The sequence below is a fragment of the Opisthorchis viverrini genome (genome assembly GCF_000715545.1).
Source record: "Opisthorchis viverrini unplaced genomic scaffold opera_v5_229, whole genome shotgun sequence".
Taxonomy (NCBI): Eukaryota; Metazoa; Platyhelminthes; class Trematoda; order Opisthorchiida; family Opisthorchiidae; genus Opisthorchis; species Opisthorchis viverrini.
In genome coordinates, this window is record NW_008751888.1 from 380,315 (window position 1) to 397,170 (window position 16,856).

At 45.1% G+C, this 16,856-nt stretch overlaps 1 protein-coding gene across 1 annotated transcript in view; it reads left to right on the top strand.

The window, feature by feature from the left end:
* T265_08692 (hypothetical protein) overlaps positions 1 to 7,426 on the top strand; it is a gene marked incomplete at both ends in the record, with an annotated part of 83,898 nt that extends 76,472 nt beyond the window's left edge. Inside the window, 7 exons of the mRNA XM_009174566.1 lie at positions 679 to 786; positions 916 to 1,022; positions 1,122 to 1,204; positions 2,970 to 3,159; positions 4,248 to 4,438; positions 6,612 to 6,711; positions 7,107 to 7,426. Of these exons, the coding sequence (XP_009172830.1) occupies positions 679 to 786; positions 916 to 1,022; positions 1,122 to 1,204; positions 2,970 to 3,159; positions 4,248 to 4,438; positions 6,612 to 6,711; positions 7,107 to 7,196 (869 nt within the window). The remainder of the gene's footprint in view (positions 1 to 678; positions 787 to 915; positions 1,023 to 1,121; positions 1,205 to 2,969; positions 3,160 to 4,247; positions 4,439 to 6,611; positions 6,712 to 7,106) is intronic.
* Between the last annotated feature and the right edge of the window lie 9,430 nt (positions 7,427 to 16,856).

The following is a 16,856-nucleotide window of genomic DNA, read 5'->3' on the forward strand; positions in this document are numbered from 1 at the left end:
CGGCTCAGGCTGTATAGATGGTCGCTCTTCCGTTCACTGTTCTGTTTGCTGAGTTGAGCAATTCGGGTGGACACCCCTGCGTACCACCAGCTCACCACGCACTGCTGATGTCCCGTCAGTTGGTGACGGAACGTTTGCAACGATTAACAATTTAATGTAAACAATGCCAGCATTGTTCCAATCAATGTAAGTAATTTAGTAGTATATATATATATATATAATTTAGTAATATATGCCCAGGTCTACCACTTTTGGTGCGCATATCGTCCTGCATTATTTAGCCATTTCTCTGGGTTTGCATTCTAACGTCTCGGAGAAGTCCTTGCGCGGCAGTTGTTTGATAAACCAATCTTTACTGAAAAGTTGAGGAGCACCATACAGCTGTTTCATCCTTGTTGGGAATCGCCAGCAGTGAGCATCTCACAAAGTCAAAGAGTTCCGAACCCGCAGCCTTCTGACCAATGGTTGAACAGGGCGATAAGCTCTGTTCCAACGAATTTCTGTGGGGGAAGGGACCGTTCAAATTGACGTAGTTACGTCTTTCAGCCTTGAATTTCTCCCCATGAAACAGTGTTGCGAATGTTGGCCAAGATAGCCACGCATATTTTCTCCGAAACGTCTTTTTCTCCTACGTTTGTGTTCACCCTCCCCCCCCTCCACATCCCTTTCGACTTGCAGTCACTGTGGTCATCGTCAGCCGCCTGGTTTATCGTAAAGGCATCGATCTTCTGGTCGCCATTATTCCCCCATTGTGCACCCTATTCCCTGAGGTCCGATTTCTAATTGGTAAGTTTTCTGTATCTCTCTCTCTCTCTCTGTTGTAGTAGCAGTGATATTCCCCCCCCCCCCCGGTGAGACGCATGTTTCCTTTCGAACGTGTAAATCCGTGTTTCTTTTCTACCTGTATTTGCCTAGGTGGCGATGGACCGAAGCGCCTTGATTTGGAAGAGGTGCGCGAACGACACCATTTACACTCGCGTGTCAAGCTGCTTGGCAGTTTGAAGCCCTCGGATGTTCGCGGAGTAAGTCACTTCCAAGTGCACATCCTCTGTACCCGCTCGATCCCATTGCCGACGCATTGACTTTGGTATTTCAAACTTCCCTTTCGGTCTGTCCCACAGGTTCTCATCCAAGGTGATATATTCCTAAACACCTCCCTGACCGAAGCATTTTGCATCGCGTTGTTGGAAGCGGTTTCTTGTGGGTGAGTGCAAGCGACTCTTTGGTCACCGCCTCTTTGCTCTATCGCTCTCATTCCTTAGACTACCTTGGACTAGATGCCAGCAAATATCCCCCCATATTGACCTAGGTTGTTTGCATTAGGCGGTCATACGAGAAGCCTGTTGAGAGCCCTTCTCTGCTGCTCTCCAGCACCAAACTTCGCGGAACTACGCTACAACAAGGGTCGATTCCATCTGTATTTGTGCAATGTTGGTTGGCGCACGTGTACAACATGGATTCCATCTGTATTTGTGCAATGTTGGTTAGTCTAGAGGGTGCGACTTTGTTCGCACGTGTACAACATAGACCATATGAATTGATGACACTCGTTTGAAAAGCAAATGGCACCGCTGCTGGTAAGGCACGACTTGCTTCGGTATCCACTGGTTGCTTACACAAAACATCTCATGCTATACAGTAATTCCCCTGAGCTAAGGCCAACTCCAACAGGGGCGAAACACTGTCCTTTAGACTAGATCTTCAGCAGATCACCGCATATGATGATACCTTCAAACTACAAAGTTCTGTGTGCGATATTGACTGTAAATACTGATGTATGGAGGGAATCCCGTTCGGCGTGAAGCCATCGGTTGGCAAACTTCAACCAATCAGTTACAAACAATTGGACAGGAAAGCAAACTTCTCATTTTCACATAGTATTTTCAAAACTGCATATTCTCGCGCGTCTTCTTGAATCTTCGTGGATACTCATTGACTCTCATGCGATTGTAAACGAACACAGAAAAACAGTTCCGTAATAAACTTCCCCTTCCGTTAGACGCAGGGCGGAATTTCGACAAGACCACAGGCTACTCACATGCCTCATCAGTAGTATCCGGCGTTACGGAAGCATATACTTACAGCTTTGCCGTCTTCCGAATAAATACTGGTGAAAGGAAGAAGGCCTTCCTGCGGAGTTTTATTTGGAAATGCCAACTGACGGGTTACAGACCATTGAACAAGGAAGCAAAACTCTAATCTGCATCTTAGTTACAAAACCTGGACACAGATCTTCTCCCGAACGAGTCTTCCTGGAGATTCATTGCCTCCAATCATTTGTCGGTGAAATAAAAGCAAATTTTACAAAGTGGTCCCGCGAATTCCGCCGCAAAATTCCATTTTTCAATCGACGCAAAGCGAAATTCTACGAACAACACATACTACTCGCGTACCGCCCGATCAGCAGTATCACCGTTACACTAGTAAAATTAAAGCTGTAATTGGGTGCGCACATGTGAACTATGTTTTTGCAGCCCCAATTCAAGGGCTATTTCTTCAAACAGCAGGCACATATTTGCTCATCCATTTTTACGCGATGCTCTGCTGAGCCTCTTTACGGAAGTCACGGAATACGTCGTTCATTTGTCTTCGATCGATCCACTCAAATGGATCCACAAATGGATAGAACTTCTACGTCGCAAGTTTGACAGCTTGTTACGTGCAGGTGGTATTAAGCACCACAATGGTCTGGTATTTTTATTGTTAGTTGTGTCGCTAATATTTTGAACTTGTTTCATACCTTTTGTGATTTCCACCGATATTCTTATGCCCAACCTGATTGGTCAGCAACGACGATAACCGACGTCACTCTGGCTAAACTTTCCATAGTCCGGTACGTGCATCGTGATTGTTTGAGTACCTAGCTGTGTGTCTCCATTTGACGGTTAATTATCGTACATCTGCCTATTTCCAAAACCTTGTCGTATATGCCTCCTAGTTATGTGATTTTTCATCCTCATACCCGTCAGCCTGCTAGTTGTCAGTACCTCGGTTGGTGGCGTCCCCGAAGTTCTCCCAGACGAATTTGTCAGACTCGCTCCAGTCCGTCCATCCGATCTGGCCAAGTGCCTGGCCGAAGCTATTCGTGAGGTACTCCAGCAACGTCGAAGCGTTACAGTTTCTTCCTCGCGAACCACTTCCTTGGTCACACCCATCGACGTGAGTGAGCCATCATTTAAGTAAACTATTGATTTCGCAGTACTAGGTTCAGTTTTTGTTTCCAGCACAACTGCATTCTTGACTTCAGTTGCTCCCTCTAAAGAGAGTAGCCTTCAAAACAGACGGCTTTTAGCAATCCTACTGAAACGTCCACATTCAAGTTCCTATCTCATTCGACACACTTTTTGGGGTGAACATTTTCCATGTACGGTAAATCATCGGCCTAACGACCTTGTACTTGTAACGAGCTCAGCCTCTTCAACCACGTGGTACTCACGAACGGTGCACGATACCGCTTGTCTCTCTGAACAGCGATCACCTACCCAATAAGACCGCATTTTTTTGTTTTGCTCCCGGTTCGTTAGATTGCTTCACCACCCGCCTAATCTGCATGTGCTAGGTTGCGCGTCGAAGGCTCCCCACTGAAGCTTCGTGAGGTGCTCACTCCTGACGGTTCTGGACGGTAGGGATGAAACATCTGTACTGTTTGTTTCCCGCAGTCAGTTGCACGCAAAACCCCAAAAGTCAAATAGTTCAAACAGTTCTACACACCGGTTTAGGAATCACTAATTCCTAACAGGATCCCAAAGTTCGCACCGACTCAAAGCAAAGTGGCCACAAAATAGTGTAACCCACGTGTTGATTGATTTAAACAACACGTGCGTTGATAAGGTCAAAGAGCGGGTTATGTTCAGGCCAAAAACAAGAAAGGTGGTATAGCTGCAAACCGAAACANAAGAAGAATAGAATAAAAGAGTCAATACTCTGCTCCTCATGTTTCAGCTTCGCTCCACTTTCGGGATGAATTCTCAGTTAAAATTCACCGAATCTCCTCACGACACCCAAATGTGTAGGGGCTTGATTTCTGGCTTTTCACATCCAGGACCTGGGCTTCATTATGTTTTTGTGCTCTGCTTGCCTATAGCTAGCCGCATGATTCCTCAACACCGTTTCAACTTAATGAACTGAGCAGCGGCTGATCAGCTTTGATAAAGACCAAGTTCGTGTCCTTCCTACACCGAACAGCACTGATTGCATTGTTTCTGTGTAGTACTGACTGTTCACCCCTTCCGTTTTCTTTACGTCAGCCCTCAGTTCATGCCTCGCCCGATTCATCCCCAAATACACCCCTGTGTGAAACTCCCACAGAGCGCGCTTGGCGTATGCACAACTGGGTTAAAAATGCCTATTCTTGGCCTCAAGTGGCCAGACGAACTGAGAAGGTCTACTACTCGGCAGTCGCGAGAGAGAAACTGACTTTTGAGCAGCTGATAGAGCGGTAAGCGTTCCTGCCTGAGACCATCAGATGTACATTCAGTGTATATTACTGATAAAACGTGTGAGTAGTGCATGTTTGCATACAATCCCCGCAAATGCACATCATTGGGCTCTTCGAATATGCTTTTCATTGACGGTACCAAGAACTGTTCAGAAGTATGTCTATTCTATGCAACTAAGTCTTTCGCCTCCTTCCAACCTTTTTGTTCGTCTTTCGCACCAAACAACACATTCGAGCGTTTCTCCTTGTCTTCACTACATGGTCCGTTGAGTTTTATCGCATTCACAGAGGTTTCAAAGCTTGGTATTTGGGTACTCGTTGCTCCGTATCCGGTTGGGCATACCGATTTGAACTCGGGGTCTTCTCGCGCTTTGAGAAGCAAACCGAATATGTGTGAATAAATCGCACTTCTACTTCAGGATGGCGATAAACAGGAAGACAACACCAACAACAATCGGTGTGGCATCTCTCAAGGATCCTTCAGTGGATATCAGCTGTGGCAAAACGTTTTGCGCGTTCATCATTAATCGAATCTCTTCTTCGTCCGATACTGTTTGACGTAATATCAAGAATGCGGAATGTGGAGGATGTAACCTTCCCGTCAGCGCATGTAGAATTGAGCGACACCTCATGAAATATCCACTTTGCACAGTAAGTTATAGATGATCTGCTATCCTCGTCGTTTTGACCTACATGTTGTGTCATCTCGCGAGTTCTGTCCCGAAACACAGGGCTTTCCGATGTGGATGGTCACACTGAAACGAATGCACAGAATGCTCCTCAAAGCATGGATTCCGATAATTTCCAATCGTGGTTATTCCACAATTAGATGAAGACTAATCTGTGTACGAGGCGGTGTTCAAAATGCATTCATCCATTCGTAATTGTCACTTTCGTAGTTCCGCGCCAAAGTTCTTCGTGTGGATTTCTTTCAATCTGGAAGTGCTCTGTCGAATTGTCCGAATTGGAAGACGTGACACATTGCTCACCGAGTTGTTTCCTTGCCCTCTTTTCTCGAGCCTGAACGTGTCCAACGGATGGGACAATGGACCTTTCGATACATTATGTCACACTACGCAGCAGTCCAACCCGATAGGTTTGTGAGTTCATGGGGCTGGTTTCTGTTCCGTTCACTTCCTCTTCAGCTGTGGTTTACCCAGCCAACCTTGTCAGGCATCGGAATCAAACCTGTTGCAGCTTTGCATAGTTAAACGAACCTGCCAAAGCGACCATAGTGTCTGTTCGAATCGCCTCCAGTCCGCAACCAACCAGCCTCCGATTTTCAATCAGTCTGTTTGAGGCATTACTGGCAGTTTCGATGACACCTTTTTTGCGTTTCAGCGCTCAAGGCATATGCGTCCGTATTGACTGCTAGATGAGGCTATGAAACAGGATTGTAGATCCGCGTTAAGACCTCTTTAAATTCGAAACCATGCATTTTGGCTACATCAATTTGCTTGTGGATACTAATCAGCGACCCCCTACTGTCTGGTATCTTCGTTTATTTTGGGGTAACATAGTGTCATCTCGGAAAGTTTTCATCCTTAAGTTCAGCTGGGACTGATCCTAGTGTTAGGCGGAATTCCACAGGATCCCGCCTTACCTCTCGCAGTTAGGCGCTGCTACGACAGTGAAACCTATCCCGCAGAAGTTTGGCCAAAAGTTCAGGCCGCTTGCCGGCATCAAGGTGAGCTCTGATTGGTCGAAAGCCTGGACCTCACAGCCAATCATGACTCAGTGTTGGCTGAATGCCGGTGCAGCACTTCAGTGTTGGCTGAATGCCGGTGGCCAATGACGCATCCAGAAGGCACCAGAATTTCCGACGCGCTGTTCCTGACTTGGTTTTGGGCGTTAATGTACGTTATGCACCTTTGTTGGTTGTTTTCGACAGAAACGCTAGCTTGGGACGTTCAGACCACGAATTAGGCTTGGTAGAATACCGTTATTACACATGGCGACGTCTCGCATTGTCTTCGCAAGGCACAGCAAACTTGAGCGTAGTATCAGTGAACAACTGACCTAAGTGTCTAATGATGAGTTCAGCGAGAGTGGCCAAACCCCAGGAAAACGATTGGCCTCGGTAGCTTCTTGTACCCTGAAAAAAGACATTTTCTGATGATTACAGCAGCGAAGCTTACTCTATCCGTCTATCCTTCATTGCCATCTCTTCTAGACTGTCACAGCGAGGGGGGTTAACCGGTCCCACTCTGGTCGTCCTCGCATGGATCCACTGGCTGTTCCTTCAGTTCCTTTGTTGGTGGCGTCCAGAGCATGTGAGTCGCACGCTTTTGTTATTAGTCATAGAAATATTTTTAAGAGGGGACCTATTGTCACACTGATATAAGTAGACTAAGCAACCTGCCCAATTCGAAAGGTGTCATCCTATCTTGACGTGGTTTGAACGAATTTTTGACCCACTCTAGAATTTTCGTGAAACTACTGTTATTTGCTGCGCTCATTGACATAAAATGCTGGTCACTCTACCGATGTGATTCACTATTCCGCCGTCGCCACGCATTGTTAGAAATTATATGATCAGTTTTGACCACATAGATTCCAAGATCCTACCACTTGAGTAAGCCACGTGACCACTTCTATCATTGGTTAATAATGAATTTGAGCATTGGTAGCTTTCAATCAAGTGTCTTTGCTTCTTTTCATCTTTCAGACTATCAGTAAAGTCCCCTATCTGGCCTACCCGGTGGAAGACACGGTCGATATCTCCGTCGACAAGCGGGCCGGTGACTCCCTTCACTGAGTTTAGCTTTTTGAAGCTATTTTTTAATTCTCTAACTTATCTGTGATACTACCGGTTTCCCACACAACAACCATGGTCGTTCACGACTTCTCTGCCATTCTTCTCACCTATTTTTGCGTTCGGTATTTTTTGCATTTGCCAGTACACACCCGTAACTTCCCCCCTATTCAGCAGTTCACCGTTCACCTGTAATGTAATTTTTCATAATTTTACGGAATTATATAATTTTGTGGTGGTTGTTTATGAGCTGTGCTTCGTTTCGGGGTCAGATTCTGTTATTCTACGCCGTTCCAACTGGAAGAATAATGAATTCGAAAAGTCAACAGCGCTGCTAATGTGCACGGTCCCACCGATTGGTTTTCACCATCGATGAGCTTTGAATGGGATGAAGTTCGAATGTTTTCTTTTCGAGCGTCATGCATGCGGAACACTCGTACCAAAAACCAAGACATGGCAGTGCAGTCATGTCATACCAGTCGACTCGCAGCGTTTCAGCGCGCATGAATGGTGCTAGAACGTCGGTCGTGAATTGTGAGTGTTTGCCAGGCGGTTATCCTTGACAGAACGAAAAAAAAGCAAGTGCTCGCTTAGTCAGGTGATAACGATCTGACCATCTTCACCTCACCAAGCGAGCACTTGCTTTCCTTTTCATTCCGTCTGGGATAGCCGCCTGGTAAACATTCATACTTCACGATCGACAAGTGCGAAACATTACTGGCGGAAATCAGGGTGACCAGTCCTGTCCCAGGAACCCGAAACGCTGCCCAGAGTTTTCATCGACCTCTTGGGTAGTATTCTAAATACTAGACAGTGATCCCGCTTTGGAAACTGTAGCTGTAAAAAAGACCTGGCCGTTTAACCTAACTGATCTTGTCATACCGAGCAGCCTGTACCTTAAGGTTCCGGAGCTTGTGGCTTCATCAGCATTAACAGCATATAGAACCGCTGTCTAGTGCTGATGCTTCGCTGCTATTCTCATGATTATACGTGGACTGTGATACTGCCAGGGCGCCCACACCTAGACAGGAGGACGATTAGGGTCCTCAACCAAAGCCTTTGGCTCAAAGGCCCGGTCTCAATGTAGCGGCGTTCGGCGGGAAATGCAAATGCATGGCAATTTTTCCGTAACAAGTCGCCATACATGTTCCAACGCCAAACTTGGAAGACCAGGAGACTGTGTTCGTCAGACCTCCAGCCACTGACCAACCTGGTATGAGAGACTGTGAGTGTCAGCTGACTCGCACGTTCCTTGGCTTTCTGGTTTGGTTAAGCGCATCAGGCTATCAAGCGGCTATCTCGACTCGGATTCACGGTAGTAAAAAGGCATCAAGAAAACAGACCCACAACACGGAGCATAGCTGGTATGCCACCGAAAGAAAGCGCAAACAGTGAGACACTACCAGGCTGCTAGACAGGAGCATCCGGCATTCTGTGGTTGGGTTCTAAGCATGGGACCCTCCTTGCCTAAACTAGTCAGCTATCTCGAGCAGCGTACATCCAACTGAATTTCCGTGGATTGTCTGTTCGGTTAAAGCGTTGTCACGTTTTACCTCAAACGATATTAATCATGTTTTGATAACTGGTGTGAGAGCTCAGGATTCTATTCTGCGAGTTGGGCTGCTTTTAGCTTTGCTTCAATGGGGTCCAATGAACCCTGCAGAAAAGACTGCGTTGTCACGTTTTACCTCAAACGATATTGATCATGTTTTGATAACTGATGAGAGCTCAGGATTCTATTCTGCGAGTTAGGCTGCTTTTAGCTTTGCTTCAACGGGGTCCAATGAACCCTGCAGAAAAGACGAAGACAACCGGGCCCTTTTACGAGGATTTCTGTAATAGACAAACTTGTTAGGATCCAATAAAAGACCCTGTAGCAAGGATGTCATCGACCAAAAAGACTTGTCTTTTCGAAGTAATCAGTATTTACTTTTGAAATGACTTGTAAATGATCGGCGGTCATGTACGTTGCCCTCTTCACTGATTGGCCTGTCTACAAAGCACTAACGGCTTCCTTCTAACAAAGGAGGGTATCTGCAATGTTTGAAAAAGTCACAGAAGGCTTTGCGCGTTTCCGGTGTTGGTTCGGAGTGTAAGAAATAGGTGAGCTCTGAAGAAAAAAACAGTATTGATTACGTCGTCGAGACTACATCGTTGGCTTACCTGCGACAAATATAATGGACACAGCCATCATCACAAGTGACCCAAAGAAGATGAACCAAACAACCAGACCGAGCATATCAACCGGTTCTTCCTCTTTTCGGGTGTACAGTATGCCTTCGTAGATGCCTCCTCGTCCATAGGGATGGATGTCAATTTCCTCTCTTTCCATTAACATCTCCAGAGTTACAGAGGACAATCTAAGTTGCTAGTGAGAATGACATTCGATTTGCTCACCGTCTCTGAGTTTCCGTGCTTATCGCTGTAGACTCGGGTGCTAAAACTTGAGGCCCCAGACCAAGGGACATCTTCAGAATGGACTTGAGAGCTTCGGGATTACCACTCATAGCTCTCGGTCGATTGGTCTCCTCGAGTTCCTGTGTGTCAATCTTTACGTGCCGAACTTCGCCCGACTTGGCGCCGTGTTCACCGTCGTTGCTGTTGGGTGAGCGCATTCTTATCGAGGATTTCTTGGTCTGAATGCGGAGTAGAAAAGGGGGGTGAAAGTAATGTAGGCCCCGTCAAAAGCTCTCAAAAATCGCCATGGCTACACGATGAAGGTGGATTATTTGTCAGATGCATGCTTTACGGCCCATGACTATACTTACCGGCTACCATTTGTCAGTTTATTTGGTGACGATAGGAATACCGAGGTCGGAGATCCTCGGATGAAATCCATGTCGAAAGTGACCACCCCGTTATTCTGTATTGGCAACATACATCACGTGATTTATCGTGAATGCTTCAGTCCGTTTGCACAACCTCCCTCCATCCCTTCGATTAATGTCGTATAAGATTTGTGAGAAACCGATTTATTTTATTCATCAGCCTACTTTTGCACACACACAAGTGGTCACCAGGTTGCCGAGTATTCATGAAATTTCAACTGTTTCTTCAACACTTCCCATGACAGCACACGGAAGAAATAAGATTTTTGATACATTTTAAATTTTAAACAGTCGGCCTTTGCAAATTCCATTGTTACCCACCACTGACTGGTTGCCTTTTCCAAACAACATGAAATTTGATGGATATTGGACCGTCGCGTACAGTAAATGGGTGGACAGAAGCCGCATTAACGATTTGTCATTTCTTGCGCTGGTAATGAAGCCGAAATTCCAAAGGCGTGTGTTACAACGAGGTCCCGATCAACCCATCAGACCTGTGCGACCTGAGCCGTTGTCCCGCACTGTCCACCATAGCTAACCTGTGTGTTGGTGCTGTTGTGCGAGCTGATCGTGAGGGGCCTGTGGACCAGTCTTGCAGGTAAGTGGGCCAGTAATGTGTGAGTGCCACCCTGGCACGAAGCACGCCACAAACTGCTGTCGCTTTGATTAGCCTTGGACATTGGCGTGAGGTTTTGATGTGAAAACATCAGTAGAGTGGACTACCCACACAAATCCAGCCTACGCCCACCGCCTGTCAACCGCTGCAAGTGGCTTGTACAAACCTACGGAGACTTAAGATTCCATTTTATAATGTCCCTGGTTCAAAATGTGTTGAAATAGTTCTGCTAAGCGTGGATTGTGTTGTCATCGTGCGCCTAATTGCATACCTACTTTCAAGGTCACGTCGTGGAAATACGAAGTAAGTTATCTACGATCCTTCGAAGAGGCTGCTACGCTGTCTGACTGGTTCAAAGGGGGACAGAACACATCAGGTTGGGAAATCGGTGTATGGACATGACCCAACATTAATCACATCACTCAACTGTGAACACGTTCACCTCTCGAGTGCATCCAGCGTGCGCTGGTAGCGGACGCCTCGCATGTCCAGCGTCCGGAGTTCAAACCTTGGTGCGACTACTAATCAGCTCCAATAGGAACGAAGCTCGAGTCTAGTGCTTTCCTGGGGATAACTGCACGAGGACAGGAGGAGAAGTACTCAAATAAGTGACATGGATGTCAAATCACTAGTTCATAACAGGCAAGGTCACATGGGATGAACACATAAACATATACGTTCCACGAGTCAATCAATCTAAGTATTCGCCACAGCTAATCTATGCTGAAAAGCCGAGTTACTGTACAGCTTTTTCATCATTGGTGCGCATCTCGCGAGACTTCTGGGTTTCTAAGAAGAAATCTCCCGGCTAGTAGTTTGAACATTTAATCGTGCTTCTTGGCTTTTCACCATAGGTTGACTTCACTGATAGGAACTGTGGAAGCCATTTTACCAATAGATGCATGTATGAACCGATGAGTACAGAGGATTATTAAAGGTTTAAACAGGAGTCCTGGGTGGTGTATCGACCTGAAAAGTCTAAGGCCTAATAACATGGGGCCAGGGTTCGATCCATGGTCGGTGTCATTGTTGTACCTCTCGAGCACTCACCGTCGAAATGAAGGACCTTATAAAATGACCTAGCGCGTTACAGAGTGACGGTGTTTATCCGTGAGCCACGCGAAACTATCAAGAAATAGAATATAGACCATTGGGTAACCCAATGGGTAGAGAAGGTCAGCGTCACCGTCGAGAAACTCCAGTTAAGAGGGGTTGATGCAAAAGTCGTCTGAAGTCGCGATAGATGGGCAGCATCTTCGACTGAGCTGGACTGGTCCGTCTGGCGTTTCTTTCTTTCTTTTCCATTTTCTATTCCCATAATATACTAGTCCCTCTAGTAAACTGTAGCAAGAGAGATAAAAAGTCTATTCTGATTCAAACTTTCCGTACATTATCACGATTATTCGTCCAGTTCGGTTCTTGTCTTGTTTAAAAGATCGATTAATGACCAACTTAACCATTTCAAGAGTTTGCTTGTTCAACATAGCGGTAGAAAATCTTAGCTTGCCTTTGACTGTAAGTGGGTCCCTTGGGGAAATGTTAAATTCATAGAGCACAGTTTGCTGATACCTAGAGAACGAATGTCACCTATCCATGTATTCACTATACTGAAGACTGCAAAATAGTCTCTTGTTGTGCCTATCGGTTTCGCTCAATAGGAATCAACTTTGGCTGGTTCAAGTTGCTCATCACTATCACAAGGTTCGAGGGGAAATTCGTCTCTACCGTCAGTTGTGATTAGGAAGACCCTGTGCACAAGATCTTTTGCAGGTTGTGTTGAATGTCCAAATCCATCCGGTCCAATCCACTGTGGGTAGCCTCAGGGAGTTTACAAACAATGTCGGACAGGCGACAGCTACTCGACATTCAAATAGTAGTGTATTTGACTTTTGTCAAGGTCCTTTAAATGACCTTGAAACACTCCTTGTCTACAGGTGATATAGTCGAAAATCTCATTGCGTTAAGCGAATTGTACGCATTCCTAGGTGTTCCCAACGAGTAAATTGACCGCTGGTTAACTTCTCCTTACTTGTCTTTGACAGTTTGAAAGCTTTTGTTACCGACTGTGTGCCGACCTTGTGGCGGCCCCGTGTAAACGGGGAAATACAGGGTGTTCAGCGGTACGAACAAACAATAAAACGGGACAGTGGCCATATTTACTACGTTAATAGGCGATACATCCACGCGCAGTAGAACAACCCGTGCTTCCTAACCAGTTCTGCAGCAGAAAAAACAGGAGAGGAGACGGAGTGGACACTTTGACTTGCTGAAGAAAACTCATATATTGGACTGTGTCTTTGGAGGATAACGATAGGCATTTTATAGATCGTTACTGGTGCTCGAGATGGGCCGATCGATAGCTCATTTGAACCAATTAAATGACAGGACACGGTCTGCTTCAGTCGAAGATTTAGTGGGGTACAATATTGGCTTGGAAATGAACAACAAACAGGTTTCAAATCAATGGAATATATTCAACAGCGCGCCTCATAACTTGTTCGTCAACCCGTCACGACACTGTGTAGAAAGACCTAGCTGTAGCATGTCCGGGAAAGAAAAATACATCACTCCTGAGGGTGGTATCTAAGCAGACAACGAATTCCTTGAACATGAGATCGCCCTGAACCTCAGACTCAACTCTCTCACTCATTCACTATGTTTGAGAACACAGAAGGAAAGAGTCAAGCAGAAATTCATATCATTTTGGAACCTAGACGATTATATTATCGTTTCAAGAGGGTCTGTTGAACACTCGGTGATGTTATATGCGGTACTAGCCCCCCCCCCAATGCTACTTGCGTGATATCAGGAAATAAGATAAGATTTTGTAAAGGAAACTACTCACAAGATTGCTGAAAACTCTTCGACCGCAACCTTGTGAGTAGTTTCCTTTATGAAAATATACTGCAATATCCCGAATATCGTGCCAACTGAATCATGAGGCGGCCTATGTGCAGCACATTCAGTTGTAGAACATCATAAACGAGAGATTCAGTTGAGTCTCTCGTGAAAACCAAATTGATTTGCAATTGAGTGTATTTCTCAAAGATAAGATTTCAATTAGTTGATCACACGCAGGAGTTTCTTCATGGTTTCGGGGAAAAATTTATAAGAAAAAATATTGTTTGCAGTGATGCCACAGTTATTACTGACTGTTCGAACACAGATCGTAAAAACGTGGTACTATGTCACAATGATTTGTTGCTTGGTCTGAAAGACCTTACTTATCTCAGCAATGAAGATGACTGCAACTTCCAAAAGATCGTGTTGGCTGGTGCCCGCTAATCTATGCAGGAACGATTGGAAAACGAGGGTGTTTTATGCAACAGAGACCTCAGTTGTAGAATGTGCACAACAGTGAAAACTACGGTGGTTAGATCGTTCACTGAAATGAGTGCTATTCTCCGTGTCCAATTTAGAACGGTGAAACCAGGGTGTTGGGCAACCTTTAACCTGACATAGGGGCAGATAAATGATCACTAAAATTCAGCGGTTTGCCTTCCTGGATAGGGTCCGCGTGATCCCCACCGCATCCTGTTCAAAAAGCTGTGAGATGTGGCCGTCAGTGATGTTTCTGCCGTCTTTTCTTGCTCATTTTGAATGACTGAGCACCTGAAAGTGTAGCTAAATCGAAATGGTTGTGGTAAGCTAGCTCCAAGTCTATTCCTCATCCGCTTTCATTTTTTACTTAGGGATTAGGCTTTCAAATAACGTACGGTTGTACCGCAGCGAAGCATCGATGTTTGAAGACTGATGCTACGCTGCCGATGAAATGAAGATTCAGTAACCCTCTGGGTTCGCTAAGCGCGTTGAGAATTTGAAGATGCCAGATTAAGAGACGATGGAAATTTATCGGAAAGTACTGTTGGCCGTAACAGCATTACGCTCAATGCAAAATTGGACAGTTCAGCTGAGTGACAGTGGAATACGTGAGTTGGGGAGTTTAGCTGAATGAAAAAATGAATGCCCTGGTACGATGTACGTCATATCAGTCTTTTTGTGTTACAAGTTATCCAGCTTAAATGGGAGCAAAATGGTTGTGTAAACCAGGTGACAGACTGATCTCAACTATCTTGAAGGTAGATTTGTTCATACTGCATTGCATTGGAAGAAATGGACAGTGGTAATCTGTAGTACCGAACACTTCGTCTGCGTATAAGTTTGTACTAGCAATTCTATACGAAGGCTTTCAACTGGAAATGGGCTGGTAGCTGAAGAAACCTTCTTGGGAAGGCTCTATTCCTACTGTTCAGGAAGCTATCACACGCAGTGTTGTAAACCGCCTATTTAAGAAACAACCACCGGTTCTTCACTCATTTCCTTTTGACTCTTCTGACGCACTGTGTGGTCGAATAAATTTCAGCTAATAAAGATTTCGTCCTCTGTGTGAAGACATTCTATGCCGAAAGTTCTGGAAACACTATTCAAAGCTGGTTCATTTTTATTGGGAATCATCAGCAATGTGCGTCTGTCGAAACAACAATAAAACTTTTCGGACTTGTGACTGATCAGTATTGTGATTAGTTCTCACTTGGACAGGATTTAGCGTCACTCAGCCTTCGTCACAGGAAACACATCACATGGTCACGTGTTGATTGACGACTTTTCGGATAGAAATTTCACTTCTCTAGTGGAATTATTCTTCAGCAATGTTGTGAAATGTAGGTAGCTCGGGTGAGCTGTTTGGTTGTTGGAATTATTCTTCATCTGAGCTGCTTGTAGATTGTCAGTAGTGTAAGGAATTTGGAAGTTGTTCGGGAAAAATCCGCAAAAATTCCCCGAAAAAATCCTTACACTAACAACAGCTCGAGTCTCTTTCCATTCAGTAGGCCTCATCTCCCACTAATCTACGGTATTTCTTCTATGAATACCACTGGTCCAGATAACGTGTCCCACCGAAGCTCTCAACCAGTTTTCTGGTACATTTCAGAAGTAGCTTAGAGAAGGAATAATTTCACAAGGTAGGTGTGACCCTCATCTTGAAAGTCGTCGTTCCAAGAGTCATTAACATCATTTGATGTGGTTGTTGTCTTTGAAGGATTGGTGGCGCTGTATCCCGTCTAAGGGCAAGTTAACCACACTGCTGATGGGCCACTCGAGCGCTCAACTGTACAAGACTATAGCCCTGGAAGTCATGGGTTCAAAACTCCGTACTGAAGTTTCGTGAGATGAGTCATGCCAACGATTCCTCTTAAGTATGAAATAGTGCTTCTCGATTTGTCAACACAGATTGATTTCCTTTACATGAAGAAATCTCCCTTGAAAAGAGAATTTCAGAATGATCAGATGTCACTCAACAAGACCTTGTATTTTGGGTAATAAATTTCTTGAATCAGTTTTTACCTGTGTCCAGGAGCTCTTACCTCAAGGCATATCATTCATCAAACTTCATCAGTTTTCGAGAGAGGCTTCAAGATGGAGGGTCTCAGACCTTTTGGTGATAAGGCATCATCAACATTACCTTTACAACGAACCACTTGGTAAAATCAGCTGTTAATTAATGACTAGAACTCTGGCTTTTCTGACAAACGTTCCTCTGGGGTATTTTCGCCAGACCGGCAACAATTCCTCCCCTGCCTTATTGTACTACGAACCTCTGTGTCTTCAGGACCTTTGGATAGTTTACACACCTAAGTAAACTCAGTCTCTGAAAGTTGTTTACGAAATGTTTTCGGTCACAAATCCGAGGTAAGTGGATGAGACAACAGTTAGGCCACAGTGTTTCTTAACCCCCTCAAAAAATCGGGTTTCAATCCTCTGAAGCATCCCCACTGGAGGCGCCCGAGCTCGTATGTCGAAAAACATTGTTCGTCAAGGCGTTCGCTCCACTCTTTTGAAACGCTTTTTCTTCAGGATCAACTCTGCTGAACTAGAATCGTTCCTTGTTGAGAAGGGCTTCCTACAAATAGTCTTAAACGTCCCCTTCAAATCGAGATTGTATGTGTGTCAGTTCACTGCTGACTAGGCCCACGCATTCAGATGCAAGCCTAGGAGGACAAAGTCTAGACAACTATATTTTTCCAGTTCCGTGTAATTCCAACAATCACCAGAAGGGCTCATGTGAAGTTTGCCTAGCATACTAAAACACTACAACATTAAAGCAATCACCTAAAATGAACTGAACTAAATTGCCTATTTGTCTCGAGTGGAGTCCTGACTTGAGTTCACACCAAATTATGCTGTTGTTTGAATCGTAGAACACCGCGTCTCAAATTAGGT